The 21,503-nt window shown below is 39.2% G+C and overlaps 3 protein-coding genes across 7 annotated transcripts; 2 read left to right on the top strand and 1 right to left on the bottom strand.

Annotated features, from left to right (window-relative positions):
- The first annotated feature begins 697 nt into the window (after positions 1-697).
- LOC128884303 (nucleotide exchange factor Sil1) lies at positions 698-3,402 on the top strand. The gene is made up of 4 exons (XM_054137604.1): positions 698-1,186; positions 1,526-1,812; positions 1,888-2,147; positions 2,217-3,402. Exons 1-4 carry the CDS (start codon positions 1,069-1,071, stop codon positions 2,968-2,970), a joined length of 1,419 nt encoding a protein of 472 aa, XP_053993579.1. The 5' UTR covers positions 698-1,068; the 3' UTR covers positions 2,971-3,402.
- Positions 3,403-3,446: 44 nt separating this feature from the next.
- Positions 3,447-14,247, bottom strand: LOC128884309 (zinc transporter ZIP13-like). Of its 2 annotated transcripts, none has more exons than XM_054137616.1 (5): positions 12,900-14,247; positions 7,013-7,123; positions 5,679-5,956; positions 5,061-5,592; positions 3,447-4,975 (listed from the first exon to the last, which is right to left on the bottom strand). In XM_054137616.1, exons 1-5 carry the CDS (start codon positions 13,117-13,119, stop codon positions 4,800-4,802), a joined length of 1,317 nt encoding a protein of 438 aa, XP_053993591.1. In that variant the 5' UTR covers positions 13,120-14,247; the 3' UTR covers positions 3,447-4,799. The 2 variants fall into 2 exon arrangements, with proteins under 2 accessions (XP_053993591.1, XP_053993599.1); XM_054137624.1 differs by lacking the exon at positions 12,900-14,247 and adding an exon at positions 7,706-7,852.
- A 2,156-nt stretch (positions 14,248-16,403) lies between these two features.
- LOC128884283 (F-box/LRR-repeat protein 7) lies at positions 16,404-21,477 on the top strand. 4 transcript variants are annotated; one of them, XM_054137568.1, is made up of 8 exons: positions 16,404-16,944; positions 19,055-19,254; positions 19,501-19,775; positions 19,889-20,155; positions 20,233-20,602; positions 20,679-20,882; positions 20,940-21,197; positions 21,276-21,477. In XM_054137568.1, exons 1-7 carry the CDS (start codon positions 16,834-16,836, stop codon positions 21,088-21,090), a joined length of 1,578 nt encoding a protein of 525 aa, XP_053993543.1. In that variant the 5' UTR covers positions 16,404-16,833; the 3' UTR covers positions 21,091-21,197; positions 21,276-21,477. The 4 variants fall into 4 exon arrangements, with proteins under 4 accessions (XP_053993543.1, XP_053993559.1, XP_053993549.1 ...); XM_054137584.1 differs by having other exon boundaries at positions 16,418-16,944; positions 20,955-21,197; XM_054137574.1 differs by lacking the exon at positions 16,404-16,944 and adding an exon at positions 18,120-18,924.
- The last annotated feature ends 26 nt before the right edge of the window (positions 21,478-21,503 follow it).

Here is a 21,503-nt window from a genome sequence, read left to right as displayed (position 1 = left end):
ATAGGGAATTTTTTGTTTTATAAACTGTTGAAGAAATCAATTTAATCGTGAAATACTAAGAAAACAATTACTTTCTATTTCTTAAAATATTAAACAATAGACGTACAATCAAGAGTTATCTTTATATATTTATACAGTTAAAAATGTCAGAAACGATATGGATCTGTGAGCAAGCACTACACAAGATTGGCAGATAAAAGTTCAGAGATATTTTTTGTATTCATCGTATAATTGTTTAGTCATCATTTAAAAATATATTAATGAATAATAACACAAATTGAATAAGAAGCTTGACAACATTGCATCAAGAACCTAGAGTGCGTTTCATGGACCAACAAATGGTATCAAAGTAGCTCTGTAGCACTATAAAATTTTCGATCAGCGTCATCGGTGGGAAAACGCCCAAGTTTGTAGTGAAAATAGTTCCGATTGTTTCTGCTGGATGATGCCACTAATCAAAAGATCGATAATTACTGCTGAATTAAGTAATTAATTATAAGAATGATAAATTGGATATATTAACACTTTATTGGAGTGTTATAAACCAAGGAATCCTATTAATTATGCATTTATAAAGAAAGAAAGAAAAATTGATTAAAATCTTTCGATGGCGCCATCTTACAGAATCGGTGGGAACTATCTTCACGAAAAACTTGGACGTTTTTCCACCGATGGTGCCACTGGTGTACTAGATCACTCGCCATCTAGCATCAAGAATAGAAACTAATTTTACTACAAACTTTGGCTGAAGATTCAAAAATTAGTTCGTCCCTTTGACCGGGAGATGGCTATACCAATCCACGGTACCCCCCACGGAACCCCACTCGCGACACTCACGAACATCGACACATTGACTGCTGTTGACTGCATAAATATCGGGCGCAACACGTGAATAATACTTTAATGGAACAAAGGCGTGACGAAAGAGTTTTATAAAAAAAAATTGAGCAATGCCCCGACACGGTTGACATAGATACATTATAAAATTCAAGTAATTTCACCAAAAAAAAACAGCAACATATCTCTAAATAAGCTGTAACCTTCGGTCAACGACAGGAACTCGTCAGAATGCGGGCCAATATGATTATTCTAACTTGTTTATATTTGTTACCGGTAATTTTGGGCAACAACGAAAAAAACGAGACTAAATTTGTACCAACCCGAGAATGGCAATCTATAAACAAAGGTGAGTGAACGTTCATTTAACGTTGTGTATACTTACGTTTTTAGGACTATTTTTTACGCAACTAATGTGCTGTCCGTAAGACCACGTCAGTAAAATTTGACGTCGCGTTTCTTCGCGAAAACTGATCGCCGTTTTTCTGTTATTATATACTCTGTACTTAAACGCATGATAACTGTTAGTATAAAATGATGTTATAAATATTTTTAATTCATTATTATTGAAAATATGCTGAATATATTAAAACGTGGCATAAATGATATAGAACAGTGACTTATTCAGAATTTGAATTAAAGGTGCTAATGGATTCATGTATTAATGTTATATTCCATCTTTTCTTAGGTACTCCTATACCAGCAGGATCACATGTAAGGCACAATTTTCGAACTGGAGTAACAGAAGTTAAATTAATGGACAACAAAGATGCAGAAAAAAAAAGTTCTAATGAGAGTTCTAGTCACTCTATTTCAAATTCGTTGACATTACATCCTGATATGGCAGTGACAGAAGACCATGATTCTTCTATAGCCACTGAAAAATCTGACTTGTTTGACTCTCCAATAGAAGAACTAAAAGCCAGATTAAAAAAAATTAAACAAGGTGATACAAAGACACCGCCAAAATTAAATGTAATCATTTCTTATTTTCATAGGATTCTTGGTATATAAAAAAATCTTCTGTTTCTATATCATTTATATTTCCAGGATGAGCATGTTCAACAAATAAAGCAAAAGTTTCGAGATTATGATACTTTGAAAAATGAGCTCAAAATGTTAGATGTTAACATTACATTAGACTCTGAGTTACTAAGTAATTATTTACAGAAATTTCAAACGCATAGTAATGCAATTACTATGGGAACTTTAACAGTTTTAGAAGTGGAAGAAGTTTTAAATATTCTATATAATTTGGAATACTTAGTTCACCATATTGATCATGCTAAAGTATTTACAGATATGCAAGGGTATGTATAATAATAATTTTTTTTAAATAAACTTGTGTACAAATTTTTATTATACTTTTTCAATTACAGTATGAGTAAAGTTATATCTCCTTGTCTCAATGCAACAAACAATGAAATAAAGGCTGAAGCGTTACGACTTCTGGGTGCAGCTGTTCAGTCTAATCCTAATGTCCAACTTAAAGCATTGGAAAACGACTTTGTCGAAAAACTTTTGCATATATTGTCTACCAGTACTAAACTGGAGGTGAAGTCGAAATGTCTGTTTGCTCTGGGTGCCTTAATCAGACAATTTCCAGCAGCGCAAAAAGTTTGGATCGATCACGGTGGCGTGGAAATATTCGGGAAAATTCTAACGGACGATCAGTTGCAAGTGCAAGTGAGAGTAATGCAATTGATCAGTGATCTGATCACAGAGAGACAAAATTTACAAGAGATCACAGATCCCGAACAGTTACAGCTGAAAACAAAAGCATACGCGGCTGCGGATGTCGAACAAAAACTATTAACGTATGGTTACTGTAAGCATTTAAGCAATTTAATGATAAAAAGCTTCAAAGAGGAACTCAGTAATCAGTTTAAAACCGAGAATTATAACTTCCTAGAGACCATCACCGAAAGTATGATCATTGTTGTTCCTGTCTGTAATCATCACTTTAAAAAAAACAAAGAAACGTTACTACTTATTATACAACATTTATTAAAATTTTATCAGAGCTCCGATCCTGCTATCAAAGAAGATGAAAGTGATATTTTGAAAAATCTTACCCTATTAATTGAAAAATTACAAACAACAGTTACCGAAATACTTCGCGACGAATTGTAGGTACAAAAGAGTATAATTGAACTGAAACATTCGCGGGGAAGAAAGTGCACTAATTTAATTTATGTCGCAAAGTTATAATCGTATAAAGTTTTCTGTCTAATGGGACATTTCCTCCTTAATATTTTATGAAAATTGTTACCGAATCTACAGTTGATAAACAATATTGTTATTTTTTAGATGAGTAACGAAATTGCTGCAAAGATAATTGTTATTTGATAGAAACGGTACTTAGTCATTTGTAAATAGATTAAAGAGTGAGGTCGATTTCGTGACGAATGGATGAATAACATACTATAAAAGAATGGATGTATATTAATCATACGTATAGCATGTAAGACATTTAAGTTACCTGTCCATACTTATATAGTAAATAATTGTTACATTTCTTGTGTTTTAAGATGTCATTGTTTTGATAAATTATTTTGTATTGTTCATACTTCTTATTATTTTGTAAAAATGTGATACCAGGATACCAATTGTTACAGAATAACATACTTTATTTACAAATTATAATTATTACATATGAACAATCTGCTCGTGTAGTCATAGTTCATAAAAAATATACTCGCCAAGTCGCTGATTAAATCAGCTTCATAAGTTTAAAGACTTCTATTTACATGTGATTGAAAATGATGCTCATGTACCAAGTGTATTTTTTTACGATGAAAGAATACCTTGTTTTCTTTTAAGTACAAGGATTATGTTTGTTTTTTGTGTGACTTGTAAAACATGCACTTGTAAAAAGATACATGAGCCTATGGGAGAAAACAGATAGACTCTTTCACGCCACTGTCTCAACTAATCCGTAATCGCGCAACATTTCTAAAATGTCTCAATTTTACTTACCCTCGCAAGTTTGATAATTATATCGGCTTTATATTTACCGATCGAATTTACACACGTTTTAAACAGTGTTTCTGCAAATTATTATTATTTTCTTTTGGTAACCTAACCTATAAATTTTGTTTCTTTATTGGTGCTAACATATTTTTTTTGGTTCCACTATAGAATGGATAAATTTGATGTCTTATTTACAATTACCTGTAGGAACTTAAAATATACATTTGTCGATGTGCACATGTCAAATAAACTGATATTTGCATTCGGAAATACGCTTCAATTACAATGTTTTTTTTTTTAAAGTAAACAAGGAAGCATAGACATTATGTACATACATGATTATTCGTTTTACAACGTGAAAGTCATACGTCAATACTGGTTTCGTAGATGTAATTTTTAGGCAACGTTTTAAGTGCGTCGACATCTTCGGAAACAAAATGGCGTCTCTCGCAAACAACTCGTTCACCGATATCTTACCGAGGAACATACGTACATTCGTGTATAAACTATATCAGGTTTCTAACAATATCTCTTAAAGTATTAATATAAATCGATAATCTCAAAAATGCCAATAATACGATTCCTCGATAAATAATCGAAAAATATAAAAGTAATTCGTACAAATACTTCCTCATTATTTGTTACTGCTTTTGTCTTGTTTTTATGATTCGACTATCAGAGAAACATTAACTATTTACCACGACAAAAGATCGACGATCGAAAACGCGTTAGACCGAGTGAAAAAATAACGATTCAGCCGTAATCTTGCAAAAATAAACAAACTACAGACTTTCGTTTAAAACTAGATTCAATATAACACGTTACATAATACGTGTTTGTGTTTTTAATCAGTTACCAATCGTCGTTCCTCGTTTCTCCGCTGTCTCTACACGTAGACCCATCTCTATTGAGCAATAAGTATTAAATGAAATAATTTCCTTTCTTATGGCAAACTCTGAACCTAATTCTACTTGAAAAACGAAATAATCCTAGTCGCAAAAAATCGTTAAAACCACCATCACTACGATACCTAAGAGTAACGAGGCGGTTTGTTTCAAAGATTCCTTCGGACTAGTTTCTTTTATTAGCTCAGGTAAGATGGTCACCATGCCAATGTGCAGAAAGCCACCTGCTGTGAATGGTAATATCCAACTCGTCTTCGCACCTAAAAATAAAAATAATTATTAATCAGAAATGTCTCCCGTGATTGTTACGCATAATTTATGAACAAAACGACGGATGCTACCCACCTACTTCGCCACCGGAAAAGAACACCGCGGACATGGCTCCAAAAATACCACCGCTAGCAGTGATAAGCTGCGCCCGCGCAGCATCCCATCTGTTAAATCCACTGCGTAACAAAATAGCAAAATCCCCGACTTCGTGAGGTATCTCGTGTATGAGAATAGCGAAAGTGGTGAGTATTCCTAAACGGAGAGACACGAGGAAAGAACCACCAACGGCTAATCCGTGGGTGAAGTTGTCGATGATATTTGCGATCAGATTCAGATATCCGGTTATATGCTTTGATTTTTCCTTCGTGACAGTCCTTTTATTAGCGGAAATATCAGTCGCGCTTGACAATTCGTCGGAGAACCCGTTCACTTTCGATCGGTTCTTCAAGCAATTTTTCGCTTCGTCTATCGACAGACCTCCATGGCTACTTGAGAATTCGTTGCAGATCAGTTGCTTGATGCCATTATCGACGAAACAGTTCTTGTTACGTGCGTCTTTGTAACCGTTCGGTAGTCGGGAGTATCCGTTCTGCTTCTCCAAAAAGGTCTAAATCGACAAAAATATTTCACCGTATAAATAGTTGGCACGCGAAAGATTTTTATGATACTTCGTTTCTGGAATGTACAAATTACCTCGTTGATGACATTGGACAAATCCGTGTCGGTGTAACGTTTCGAAAACCCGTTCTGTGGTTTGCTCCCAATTAATGTGATGCAATTGTTATTCTCCATTTCTTTCTCCGTTTCCATGCCTGTGTTTTCGCTATCGTCCTGCTCATCCGTTATCGCAGACTCGTCCTCGGCTTCGGATTCCCTCTCGATGTTGAAGAGTTTCTCTACTATGACGAATACTAAAAAACCACCGAGCACCCAGAAACCACACGCCATCGACGGATGGCCGCTGTCCGTAACTGAAATAATTCAATTTTACATTGTTACGATTATTATCTGTACTTCGATGATGTTCGAATCGCTCCGACAGCTGTTTCCGAGGCAATGAACGATTCGACTGTGGGAGGGGTGACTCGGAAATCGTACGTGGACTAGGATCGAGTCGGTTTAATTTAGGAGAGGACAGCGGCCAATTGAAATCGGCAACTGAAGCACAATAGGGGTTTGCGTCCGTCGCTTGGCCGTTCACAAAGCGCACGACGAAGGTAGACGATCGCTTCAAGTCTCGCTTAGCATAGATCTAATACCATGAATTGCCGTCTGGCTTAAATGATAGGCAATTTAGATACATAGAATTCGATCAAAAAGGAGTTCGATCGTGTCGATGTTTGCCCGGTGTAACCGCGTCCACAGCGTGGATTCCCAGGAGCCTGCGGATATCTTGCTGTGAGAAACGGTGATCTATGCGACACCGATAGGGGAGGAAACCGTGATCTTTGACCCGTGGTTTTCCCCGAGATGGTTTCTCCTGTCGAAACGTTGCGCGATAAACGATGATTCATCGACTGTTTAAACAATAGTGTCTAAACACTGCTTGTTTACAAGGTCACAATTCGCGTTTCGTTATTTACACCAGTTACCCAATTGTTTTGTCATTGAAATATAAACTTATTACAAGTTTTCAGGCATTCTAAACGATGTGATTTACACACTCAACGTTCAAAAGTTTAAGATCGATACATTAACCTTCCGTGTGTTTGCAAGCGTTCGATAAACCTTGGTCGACAAATTGTTACTTCGAAATTCCCGCGTGCAATGTCTGATAACTTGAGAAATTTTCCGAGAATTTCAAAGGAGGAAAACAAATGGGTGGAATTTCCCTCAAAGTTCACTCCCGCGGAAACGCATCTGATTCATCCTCGTATCTGTCTCAGTCATGCTTCGACTAATTGCAAAAGATTGCCGTTGACAGTTTGTATTACGTGATTGTAAACGAGGATAAACCGCCGATTCTAATACCTTATTACCGCCCGACGAAATTGTCAACAAGATTCTCATTGCCGAGGTTTCCGTACCTTTGTTCAGCGAGCTGTTTCCCCATGCTTCCGGTAGTAAATGCAGAAAAACGTCGCCCAACAGGCCCCCAACTGCGAAGCTCAATAATACTTTCAGCGTGCCAGCACCGTCTGCAACAAAATCATAAATCGGTTATTGTAAGCAATTACAAGGATTCCCAGTTTGAAATATCGAGTCGGTATAATCTGTACGATGCCAAAGAGATGATCGACTACTTCAAATGGCATTATTCGCTCGTGCGAATATTCTCGACAATCAAAAAAAAATATCGACACGGATAATAGGGTTCTCCCACGCGTCGATAAATTTAAAGTCGTGTAGCGCGACGCTGACAATTTCACTGTTGGTTGAGTTCTTCGAGCGCAAGGATCACTGGCCACGTTAAAGAATGATCGAGTCACGCCGATATCTTTAGCCAGCACTCGAGTCGTATTTCGTAACCCGAAGAATTAAAGAAACTGAACATTCGCCTGGAACATGTTTCCCTTATCGATTAAATAATGGTAGTCGAATAGAAAAATCGAATGGAAGATGGAGTTCGTGGTGTTAACGAGAAGAAACATAGTGGCTCGACGGTACTTGAGCCACCTCTTGTAAAACAGATTATTGAGTGCTTCGAGGCTTCTCTACTTCTCGAATGATTTACCATCGCACAGTATCGGTGGACCAGCTTTCCGTATGCTGTTACTCACCCTGAGTCACTAACATCTTCCGGCGAACAGTCGGAATCTGTACGCATTACATGGCATAGTGCACTTTCCAGTTCTAAGGTCAATTTAAAGCTAAGTCCGATTTCCGCCTTACGTAGCGATTAAAGGATAGATTCGTCCTCTCTCCACCGAACAACTTAGTACATATTTATATTTAAAACTGTACCTAGAAAAAGAGATTCAATTTGAATTCCACGAGCGTTTAATTTGATTTACTTCGCGTCATGTATCGACAATTAAGGAACTACCGTTGGAATATGTTATACTGTTAACGTATCAACGGTCTACGAATATTTTCCTCGGCTTCCAATAACATCCAGGGAAATTAAAAGAAACAGAGCAGTTGCTCGCGGCGATTTCCTCGTGAGAGTCGTTCAAGACATTTCCGTTCGTTAAAATGTACACTGAAAAAGAGAATAAAATATTTTCACGATTAGTCATTTCGTCTGTTTACGTTGTAGACTTGATCACTTTTCGAATATCGTTAAATCTCGAAACTATAATAAGAAAATTATTCGATCGACTAATTCGTGTCATTTACACCGCCGATATATGGAATAATAAACGGATTTATCTCGGAACGTCTGCCAGTCGGAGGTTAATAAAAACGATATCGCTCTATTTTTAACGTCTCGTCCCTGCGAATTTATTTGATTCGAGTATCGAGATATTTACTACGAGACGATGCGTTTATTCGTCTTTCATAAATTTCCTCTTCGGCTACACGAACCTTGCACCGACCTCTCGCAATCGATGTCACATCAATAAATGTTGCATTCTTGCGAAACGGGTCAAGTTTAAGCGTTGCACACGTTACAAACTCGATGTAACTAAAACTATTTATTTACGACAGAGACGACAAAATTCCGAGTGTACAGCACGTAATTATACGCCATTACAAGTATCGCGTATCGAGGAAACAGGTGCAACGCAGAGATTCTACCACGAGAACAATAAGTAGTTGGTAATCAAATCGACGATGAAACATCGCCGATAAATATTAACAGCGACGGAAAAACCATTTCGCCGTTTCATTTACAATCGCAAAATGCCAGACGGCTATTAAGTTACGCGAACTGTTTTCCATGATGCGCAACTTGCGCGTAATCTTTAACGATTATTTCACGAGTCGGACACTATACGATACAACGAACAAACATCAACGACATAACCGCAGCAATAACGACAGTTGCTTGAACCCTGTATCTTGTCATCGACCGATGGAGTAACATTCGTTATAGTTTCGTGTCAGCGTCCAATCATCTCGCTCGGAACAAACGTTGATTGCACACCGATCTGATTTCGCGCATTGACAATTAAGCAAGAATAAAATGTATGCGAAGTAAAAGGGCGAGATTGTACGAATAAGGTTAAGGTTGCTTGACGATCTAATCCAAAAAATAAATAGAAATAGAACATGTAGTAGACTTGTGAAACACAGTTGGACGTATTCCGCGGATACTGCGTTTCTAAACAGTTGCATCGAGGAAATGAGCGTATCTCGTGCCGCATGACCAATGACAAGTCCGCGTTATCTTCGTCAACGAGCTCTCAAGTTGCATCAAGCGAAACGAGTCAATTTTTGCTACTGGATCGAACACGGCGCCCCGTTACCTCGCTAATCAACGTGTTTAGCCAATCCCTACCCTGTGCGGAATCCTACGAACCATTAACATGAGCCTAGATCACGCTTTGTTCTTTTATTATTTCCTTCATGACGAAACATCGTACCACTATTGCAAGAAACGATATCTTGGAATCGAATCTATAATTAACTGCAATTGGCGTTGTCTTTGCATACCTCGAATCGATGAAAACTCGCCGTGATTCCCAATCGGGGATATTTTCGCGACTATCGCAATATTTGTTAAGTTTTATACAATTTTAATGCTAATCGCTTTCCAAAAATACAGCGAATGCAACGCTTAACATGTTACCAAGAATTGCGCAATCCAGAAAAAAAAAAGATAGTAACCGAACAAACAACATGCCGGTTCGATTTTATCGAAAAATACCATATCTCGGTACCATATCGAGATTGATATAATATCGATCTCCATTGTTTCGTTCCTTTTTAATAAGAAAGCATCTCTAATCTCTATTCGTTCGAATTACATATCGAGATAATCGCGATTTAATTACATGTTGGAAGATGATAACGACGATAATGCTCATATCGTTCCCTATCGTCGAATGTAAAAATGAAGTGTTCGTACGTAGACCAGCTTCGAAATGTTTTTGAGCGTCATTCGACGTTAAAATAGAAAACCGATAGGTTAGCGTGTACGAATGCATTTAGAGAAACCGTTTGTACGCGTGTTTCGGTGCAGCTGGCACTGTCGGATTACGAACGGCAAGTTAAAGTCCAATTTACTTACACGTAACGCGATCGAATCGAGCGAAATAGAAATGGAGAATGCATCTCCGTGATGATGCTCATGGACGGAACGCCGAGAGAACGAGGTTGATAATGGATTCAGTCCAGAACAGTCGGTGATGCGATAGACCAGCAGAACCGTAATTTAGTGCACCACAAGTGCGACGAGTCCCGGAATTTTTCCAGACACATCGCCTTTCATCGGTTAATTTCAAAAATACGAAATAATGATTTTAAATGTTAACAAAAAAAAAAAAAAAAAAAAAAAAAAATGAAAAAAAAATGAAAATTGCCCGGGATTAATGGAATTAGTCGAAGTACGCAGAGGCGTTTCAAAGCGGATTCAGTTGCCGTGCTTCGAATACAATTTACCATTTAAATAGCTTCGTCCGCGCTATCCGTCGTGCCTAAATTGGCTCAACGATAGAATCGGGCAAAATATAATTTATCGTTACGATTACTAAGTAATCGGTAACCATGATTAATGCACAAGCAAACGTGGTTAGTTCTGTAAGATCACAAATTACTAGTCTACGATTTCGGATTACCATACGTTACACATAACGGTAAGCCGATGCGTAGCTCGTCTAAAGATTAAACACTTTCGAAGTCAGCGTCTTATCTCCCGAATAAAGTCACCTGCATATTGCACAAGAATTAACGAAACCGCAAGCGACGCGATAACAAATATCAAAGTTTGGTATCAAGTTCGGTTTGACAACAACTGTGCCTAATCCTTGCGTAAAACAGGAAACCCGTTTCCGTACAAAGAATCAATAAACTGAAAATAATAATAACGGTCGAGCAAATGATCCACAGTTCGTTCTCGTTCTCGTTAAAATTATGTTACACGCATATGTACATTCCTCTGACGAAGGTATCAGACGTTCCATTCGTATTCTCCATTGCGTTCAATTAACCCAATCGACCTTGGAGATTTCACGTACCGCAACATAGTATCGACGAGCATGAACGTCCAACGCTGTTTTCAATTCGATTGCATTACTTTGGTAAAATTTTGTGACATAGAGCTCGTGGACTTGCTCTATCGTGTTCAACCACCGGTGACCCTGATATTATAAAAAGCAGCATGTGTGTTTCCTTTTGTTCGTCCATGAATTCCATTGTTGCAACGCGTTCCACGGAGAGCAAGTTCCACGACCTTGTTCGCTCGCATTGGCGTGGTAACAACTTTGCGTGTTAGCAGCGCAGCAGACTTCGCAAAAGAAACGAGAACAGCGGAAGGGTGATGCAGCCAAATGATACGGCGAAGATGGTCTCTCGACGAACGACATACACAATCTTGACACGATGCGTAATATTTCTCGATAGAAGACGAGAATATCCTTACAGGGAAGATGTTGGCACGCTGTGGTAGATAGCGACGCAGTAAACAATATGCGCAGCACAACCTTTCCACGTGGTCGAATGCATTTCTGTTTAAGCATACTACCCGGTATTTACAACGCACCATTATTTTTATCTCGACCTAGCACCGAGAGTTATTCGAGAAGTATGACAAATTTTACCAATTTTCGAGGCTAAAAAAAAAAAAGTCTTAGTCGACTCCAATTTCGAGTCAATCGAACAATTCTACTATCTCGTTTATTTATCACGATATGAAAAAAAAACACACGACAATGGAACTTGTTTCGAGAGAACAATTGTTCTTATCGCGACGGATATTTTGTAACCGCAAATTTTTTCGTTAATACATTTCAAGGTCTCTCCTTCCATTTTTTTTTTTTGTATTGCTAACGAAAAAGGTAAAATACAGTAATTCTCTCAAAGTTGTTACTCGCTCCAGGCTGTAACAACTACATTGCACAAGTATGCAATAGCCGAGGTGTTTTTTGACAGATTCGGTTTACCCGCGATTTCTAGTGAAATCACGGTACAGAATGCTATTCTATTACACAAGACTTCTATCGGCACGGTATTTGAACTGAAATGTCAACGTAAATATTACGCAAGTCCATTGAAATGTAAATTTTTGATGAATACGCGATTGAAAACTATAAAAACTGTAAAACCATGAAAGAACCGATTATCCTGTTTTAAACTATCATAACTATTTCCCGCGTGCGCGTGAAAATCATTGAGCTCTATCCTAACTGGAGTGTGAACTCCTGTAGGAAGAAGTAGAGGCGACGGAGGTCCGAGAGAAATGCAAAATGGGTGGTTCCGGTATTATCCTATAGCAAATTTATTTGTAGAGGGGAAACAAACGTACGCCGTAACATAACCTACCCGAACATCGCTGAGCATTGTCGAGTGAGTTACTTTCAGATTCTTTTCCGCATAAATATGGATAAATACAATATAAATTGAATTGTGAAAAATAATAAAATTTAGCTCTATACCAAATTGTATATATGTGTATGATCTAAATTCTGGTATGTAAATTATGTACTATTTCATTATTATGTCATTATTATAAATGTTGAAATAAAGTTCAAATCTGTACATAATTAATCTGTAAATAATTCCTAGAGTGCCGCGAAATTCAAACAAAGAGGAGTCTGTTCTCCCTCCACACATACATTTGCTATAGGATAGTACCACCGGAATCACTCATCTTGCATCTTTCTCCGACCGGCTTCTCTCTCGCAGTTCATACTCCAGTTAGGATAGAGCTCAATGGTGAAAATATACACATAACCTCCCTTGGCGAGGTAAGGAATCTCACCAAGCTAAAAATACTATACTGTATAAGCTGATAAGAAACACAACACGATAACAAGGGAGATCTTTAAGTGGCAACTTTAAGTTAACATTAAGATTAAACAAATGTATTACCTCCTGTTTTTAAATCGACACCTTCTCCGATAGGGATGATCCAAAGAGGGAAGATGCCGGTTAGTCCGATCACGGTGCTGCCTAGCAGGGAAAACAGCCACGGGGTGTACTGGAAATATTCCATCGTGGCGTCCCAAGACGTCCACATATCCTCCGTAACAATTTCATAAAAATATCCAGCGGTGTCGGTGCAATTCTCCATGCTCATATTAGCCGCCATGTTTGTGCGTTTTGTACGTAGATCACTTTGCTGGTCAAAATCTTTCGAAATAACTTAACGTCTCCCAGATTTCTGTGTCTCCCTCGACGATTACGCTTTCTCTGATTTATTTATCGTTATCGACAAACGATGAGAATTGTTAATATTTAACGTGCACCGATGCTATATTTCTTCGCGCGCGATCTGTTTACACGAAGATAACCTCTCCGCGTGCGAGTACAGCCTCGAAAACGTAACTATTCTCGGGTATATCGTTCACCAATTCAATAACAACTTTCGCGTACTAATTGTCTGTCGAGATATGTGGAATGTTTTTGTTCGAAGAAAGACTGGTAGATGAAAAAATATTTGGAAAAAATCGTCGGAACAACTACTGAGCGACCGACTAGCCTACACTGAGGACTGAGTACGGACGCTACGAATCAGACGGTCGTCGCCTCTACTGCCGCCGGTTTTGTCTATCAAATCAAGCCTCTTGTTATTTCATATCGCCGCAATGCGGGGACAAGAGAACCGTGATCAAACCTACGACGATAAATACACGATGACGGTCGTCAGACTATGCGTCCTACTCCTTGGGAGATCTCTTTCGTTCACTCTCGTTGGCTTCTCTAGTCTTGTTCTTGCTTTTCGCCGCGTGACTTCTTTCTCTGATCATTCGATTCGTCTTCGACGCGATGGTATATCATTCCATCGAAATAAGGGCACAATGGAAAGTGATGGTTAAATGTCAACCGAGTACGTACTGTAACCTCCGCTAGATTCTCTGCCACCTGTATTTCTTCAGTAATCGTTCTTAATTCGATCCAAGTTTGACCACAGATGAATCGAAGTGGCCACTTTTACCGCCAGAAATAATAAACACGATTACACAACGGCGCACACAACGAAACGCACCTCGCGGCGTTACGTCTCCTTGACTTCTCTTAATTTTCTTGGTTATGTTCGTCTCGTACTAGATTGTACGTACTTTCGTATGGATCCCAAGTGAAACGCACGAATCGATAGACAGAATCGCACTGTTGTTAATTATCTCCTCCTGTTACTTTACTTTTGTCGGTTAAAAAATAATGCGCAAGCTCATTCACTCACCACACCGACGCAACGTATAATGCGCATTACGACCAAGGCGGCCCCTTTTATAGCTACCGAAACGCCACGCTAGGCGGGTGCGCGTGCAAGAAAGAGAATGAGTGCGTAACCATTCCACGAAGAAGAGAGATAATAAATGGAAGTTCGAAACAGAGACAAGGGAGAGAAAAAAAAAAGACAACGGTAATGAATTTCAAGTGTATTATAAATATAAATTATTTTTCTTAGAGAGTGGATAAAGCCTGTATTTTGAAAAATGAAGAAGATAAAAATTCACCTCTTGTTGTTGAGTAACAAAATCAATAGGGGCGCTGCTGTACTTCCTTGCAAGTAATCGCAATTATTTGCCAATTAAACGGAGGATTATATCTGAATTTTAAATACACATATAATGTTGTTGGACAGAATATTTAATATTTTCGAAGCTACGAAAAATATACGTCTCAAGTCGTAAACGATTAGTTTTAATTTTATATTTGAATATATTTTATGAAATAGTTGCCAACGATAACCGTCTTTCTTTGCACAGATATTTAGCATTTTTATCACCGTACTTGTAAACATAATCCGACAGTATCTCTGATGACGCTGTCGTAGAGATAAAATGGCAATTAACGCTGCCCAATTTTAACAGTAAAACGATTGGAAATCACAGAGATAATTGTTTGATTTAATCATTTTGATCGTTATAAAGATTGAAATTTGTGATCGTTCTGCGTTCTTCGGTTTGAAAAATAATTAATTTCTGCGTAACTGTAGGACACTGCAATGACACGCGCTTTTGATTAAAATTATAAATACCACTAGCATAAATCGCAACGTGATTAGAAAAGAACGTAAACATCGTCGGTAAGTCTGTTACCATAACATTGTGAAATGCTGGTTTCCGTGGACGCCATTTTGATAATCGACGTGTTCTTTTACTTACTTAGATAACAACCGACGGGGAATAACAGTTGCCGATGGCAAAGAGCGGAAACAATGAACCGGTATGATAACATATCAGATATTACAATTGTTGTTGCAATGTATGAAGACTAGATCGAATGGAAACTGAGTTTTCAATCCAATGTAACATATAATAGCGAACATAGGTAGTAACAGTCGTTATAAACGGCCAATAAAGGCTCTGACTTGGACGTATATTATATTACTTTACACATATTCAAAAAATCGGCGTTAAAATATGAATTAAACAGAAAAACTTTTTTACCGATAGAAACATGTTTGAGAACTTGAAATTTTAGGTTTGGACATCACCGGTTGGTAAGGTGAACTCACAGCGCCATCTTTAATGTAAATTCTTAAATGTATACACATCTGTATCGATCGTATACATACTTTTTGTAATAATTTTCATGAATTTACTAAAATAAAAATTCTGTACTAAATATTATAGATTTCCATTTTATAAATATATACAAGTCCCGAATACGTTGCTTTAAGATTGCCTCGACGAAAAAAAAAGTTTAACAAATTGGTCCTGTAGTCGTAAACAACGTGTATACAATATATTTACGTTGTACAAGATTCTGTAAGGCGCCGCCGCTGTATCAGCATTATGTGTGGCCTTAATTAATCAAATTGCTAATGGCGCTGAGCCAAATGGTACCTATTTGGCCTGCAATCAAAAGGATATTCAACAACTGTCAGGCGTACGCGGCACTTGTCATACGTTCAATGTTTTTACTGCTTAACGTAGAAAATAAAAATCACAAAAAAATTGTTCTCGATCTAAAACTTATTTCGCATAATCCCAATAGTCCATTCGGAGTCATATTGTACGTATTTAGGTATTTGCATTGATTAAACTTATATTTCCGCGAAAATACTTTCTCTTCAAATTAATTCATCCAGATGTTTAGTCCACGCTGTTGAGCGCTGAACAAAACTGCTATGTATTACGAGTATCAAATGGTACGGCAATTAACCAAGATTTTTATAACTTTCGTAGTTTTTTTTGCGATAGAATTTTCGAAAAGTCCCGCAACGTAACATGACGGCCCTCTGTTGGCTGTGCATCCTTGCGTAGCGGAGCACTCCAGCGAATCTATTTTAGGAAACGACAGAAAGTTAAGATTATTTCAGTTACATTTTTTACCTCCGAACCAGAACACAGGTTGCTTAGCACAAGAACATCACGATGACCGAGTAGGTCGATTTTCGGCAACATCGAGGATTGCATACGCTTCGAATAAACCGGCGGACAGTACCGGATAGAAAAGAGCTCGCGAAAAAAATATACGCCAAGAAAGATCTTTTCGCTAGAAAAATTGAATCATTCTCGTAAGGAAAACGAAAACGAAGAGCGTACGCAATCTCGATCTTCGCCTTACGCTATAGATCGTGCACGGTTCTCAATCGTGCATTTCCGTGAAATCTTGTCGCACGATTGCATTCTTCTTGTTTGAGAGCTATTCTGTGACTGAACTGTATCGGTGTCATCGCGAAAGTGTATTTAGAATTATTCATTCGTTTGAATAGAAGAAATAGTGCGACATGTAGAGTGCGGTTCATCAACGGATGTACAATGTTTCCTAGTTTACATAAAGCAAAGATTTCCTTTAACTTTTAACATTCTAATGCTCGAATCTCTTCTTGATCGATCGTTGTATTTCCGTCATGGATGTGCGAAGAATGTCCAATTGGAACGTCCTAAACGTGGAGGTGGCTCTTCAACAGCGCAATAATTTCGAAGATGACAACGGCGAGACGATAAGACGACCGAACACGGTAAAGGACTCGGACAAAAATTATTTCTATTCCCTCCTTAAACAGCAATTCTAGAATTCTAAAGGGAACGAAAGAAAGTAACACGAAATACCCATGTCCCGAAAGTAGACTTCTTTTTTAGATCGCGTCGCCTATTCTTATCTCGTCTGCTTGCCTAACTGACTGACTGCTCGTCCGTATTTATAACTAATTAAGCTAGACTCGGTTCGAAGTGTATCCTGGTAAGGTTCAGTCAACCAGCAATGTTCTGACAAGTTGGACTCGGTTCTAACCCACGCCCTCGTGATTCACTAAAGCGCGAAAAGTTCAAAATGGAAACAGGACATCGAACATTGTGATTTTTATACATCGCGACGTTATTTCGTTAGCGTGCAGTGTACTGTGTTTGGATCGACTGCGAGCTTCCGGATAAACCGTACACGATGATGAGCACCTGGCATCAATTGAACGTGGAGCATGCCACGAGCGCTATTTCCAGGGAGGATCTCGGTATTCATGTTCATCGATACAGAATTGTATCGACTGCGGTAAATGGTTTATCGAACTAAGACAGCGAATAGTCGAACTTCGTTAAGGGCGGTCGTTCGTTAACTCCGAAATAGATTTTTTAATTGCGATAACAACATTTACTTCTGTATTGTGTAATCGCGACCAATACAAATGTTCGATCGTAATACGCAATCCGATTGCCACTTCAGGAAGCCTTTTAAGCGCGCGTGTTATTGATCTCTGCGACGATGTATGCTGTCAAAATATGTAACACGTGATTTTTCCTAATAGAAACCAATGCTGTAGGGGCAAATATTACACAGTGTGCATGTTGCTTGAATACTAAGTATGCAAAGTGATTAAACACCAGACGGATGCTGCTTCTACTGTTTGTTTCGTTAATCGATCGAAACACTCGAACCCTTTGTATCTCGTAGCAACTTTATCGTCGATCGATCGACAAATATTCTACACGGTATTTTAGAAATGTTTGAACCATATTTCAAAGAAAAATCGAAGGTTTGTTGCCTCGAAGAGAGACTTTTTATTACACTGTGACATATCGCCTTTCATTACCACGTGCATGAATTTGTTTCATTGTCGGTCTCGTGTCGGACAAGTTCCAAGTCATCGATCAACCAGGACGTCTTGGCAGATTTTTCAAAAGTTTACGATCCATCGAGAAAGTAACAAGAGTGGGTGGGCAGTTCCCCCTTAGTAACTCTGTCGTTTTTTTATGTACCATAAACGTACACGTTTCCATACATTGAACGTTCACAGACAAATCTTACAATTATTTGAAGAAACTTTTTCATACATCTTTCTGTCAATGTTAGCACGTGGAAGTTCGAATAAACTGTGTAAGCGTCAACGGTGTTCGAAAGAAACGCTCGAAAAATCCGTAAGTTCAACAGAAGCTCGTCCCGAGTTTGACGTTTCACGAGAAACACGAGGAAACGAACCTTGGCTGCGTGTGTCGAGTTTAAAATTAAAGCCGAGACGGACCTTCCAAGTCTTATATTTAGGACGACGCGCAAGCGCGATCCGATTGGACATGCTGCGAAGACTTAGAACTTCTGGTTCTTCGAATTCCACCGTGTGCCGCGATTTTCGCAAACCGTCTCCATCCATCGCGAACACGTAAATATTCTCCATTTCCTATCGGCGGGAATCGGAATACTTTCTCCATGGTGCAACGTTCGAGTTGCCCACGCCACGTCGAAACGCGAGTTCATCCGATAAATCGATTTCCGAGATCTTGAAATCTCGTCGTAAATAGAATTCGATCGAGCCTAAACCCATCCAAGTGCGCCCTTCGGCACTATCCGTGTAAAAAAAAAAGAAAAAAAAAATCGTCGCGTTTCGAATTCGTTTCGATAAACCAACAAGATGGATCTCGGGGGTGTCGATGTCTGGGGTCAGATCGCTGTGGAGACGTCCCAGATGTTCGTTTCCGAAGGTGGTGTGATTAAGAGTCGTTTCGCAGGAACAGTAAGTGATCGAGACGTATTCGAGGAGTTTGGAAAGATCGCGAGAACGTCGAGGCTTCGGTCGAGTCCATAGGATTCTCGACGTTTCCGGCGCGAACGTTTGAACGACCGGTGCTTTTTCACTTTTCCAGACTATAGAGAAGCTTCCGGACAAGGTGATTCTGAACGCCTTCAGCTACCTCTCCCACCGTGAAATATGCAGGGTGGCACGTGTTTGCAAAAGGTGGCGGCAGATCGCTTACGACACGCGCCTATGGAAACACGTATCTCTGCGCCCGGAGATTAGCGGGTTACACGTCAGCTCCTTGGACAATCTGCTGCACTTGATCAGGTAGACGAACACTTTCACGGGCGAGAAAAATGCAAAGAATTTTGGCAGTTGACGCTCGTTCCCGAAATACGTCTCCGAGGCGTCCTACTTGCCAAAATAATTTGTAAACACCGACGAACGTTTAGGATAACGTAAAAAAATGGAGATAATTTTCGCGCATTTTAAAGCCTATACCATTTCTGTAAAAGAAACGAAGAAATAATAACGGATAGATCGGTTGCGTGTGTCTGTGTGTGTGTGTAACAGTACACGGTTCGGCGCGTCGCTGAGGTACATCGAGTTGCCGATCGAATTAATCACCCACACCGTTCTTCACGAACTGGCGAACAAGTGTCCGAATCTCACCCACATGCTTCTCGACTTCTCCACCGCCATGCAGCTGCACGATTTCTCGGAAATGCAGGCCTTTCCCACCAAGTTGAAGTACATGTGCATCTGTCTATCGGAGGTGATTTTCATGGAGGGTTTCATGAGAAAAATTTACAACTTCATCAACGGTTTAGAGATCCTTCATCTCATAGGTTCGCAACTACTTAAATATCTAGTTAAATTCTTGCATCCTATATTTAACCATCTATCGATAGAGGGATAGACCAGCGAAATATGCTATTGATTAGACGTGATTATCGCGCAGGGACGTACGAAAAGGTGGAGGAGGAAGAGGAAGAGATCTACGAAGTTATAAACGTTCACAAACTAAAATCGGCCACTCCTAATTTAAGGGTGATCAATCTGTACGGGATCAACTTCGTAGACGACTCGCACATCGACGCGTTCTCCTCGAACTGCATCCAGCTCGAGTGTTTGGCCGTGAATTTCTGCTCCAAGGTCACCGGCTCGACGATGAAGACCCTCTTCCAAAGAAGCAGAAGACTGAAATGTCTCCTTATGCAAGGAACAAGTACTTACGCTTACCGCGACATAACTCGACTTTCTTTTATACGAATCATCGAAGACGTATCGCGAAACTTGTTGCAGATCTCCAAAGCGAGTACGTGATGCAAGTGGAGTGGGAAAAGTCGAGCATTCAGGAGCTGGACGTTACCGCAACGGACTTGTCCACGGAGTGTCTGATCGATATGCTGTCTAGGATTCCAGGACTTCGTTTCCTGAGCGCTGGTCAGCTGAACGGTTTCAACGACAGCGTGATGAAAGCCTGGGCCGAACTCGGCAATCCCCGAAACTTGATCGCTTTAGACTTGGACAGTTCCGATAACTTAACCGACGACGGTCTACACAAATTTCTATCGAGATACGGCCATCAGTTGTGGGGACTCGCTCTGTCCGGCATGCCACATATCACCGATCAACTTTGGCAGAGTATATTGCCGATATTAACCAATGCCAAGTAAGGCATTTGTCGATCGACGTTATTCGTGTTTTATAAAAGAAAAAAAGAAACAATTTCGAACAAATATTTCCAGGATTCTCGTGATGGGAACACAAGAGAGACTAGGCGTAAACATTCACGTGGATCAGCTGATGGACGGGATCGCGAATAACTGTCCAAACTTGGAGCGACTGGAGTTACGTTGGGATCCGGAGAATTTACGATTCTCGGACAAGAGTCAAAAAGCTATAGACATACTCCGCGTCAAGTGCATCAAATTACGATGCCTGAGTTTGAGGTAAGTTCACGATTCGATGTTCGAACCGAAGGGATAACTGTCGCGTACCATCGTCAGTTCGATATGTTCCAGCGATGGAAGGTACTACGAAATCGTTAAAGCGAATTTCGAACGAGCCGACAGAACGACTGTCGTCCGAACGTCGACGTGCTGCAGAGTGTCCAACTACTACTTGCTAGCCAATTACAAGGATTTGATCTTCAATTAATGAATATTTTTTTCTAACTACTACTTGTATATACACTACGAAGAACACATGCATAGGGTTTTCCATATCATCGACCAATCACCGAGGCAGATAAATATAACAACGAGGTAACGCGTTAACGTTGAAAAATAAAACTTGAAAAGGTTCGAGCGAAGCACGTTATCCATGATGCATATTTATTCCAGATAATGGAAATGTGACAATTACGACCAAACAAGACATCCACCTTCGACTCGAATATATTTATTCCTAGGATTACGACGAGAAACTTTACGCGACACATTAAATATATATGTGTATATTTTTATATACCATTTTTGAACATGTCCATACACGACTAATCGCAGAAGACCTGTAAGCAGTGGAAATATATTTGATCAAAATGGAGTTTTCCGAATGTGTACCTAATTCGA

Source organism: Hylaeus volcanicus, chromosome 1, assembly GCF_026283585.1.
Source record: "Hylaeus volcanicus isolate JK05 chromosome 1, UHH_iyHylVolc1.0_haploid, whole genome shotgun sequence".
Classification (NCBI taxonomy): Eukaryota; Metazoa; Arthropoda; class Insecta; order Hymenoptera; family Colletidae; genus Hylaeus; species Hylaeus volcanicus.
This window is presented reverse-complemented; position numbering and strand designations above follow the sequence as displayed.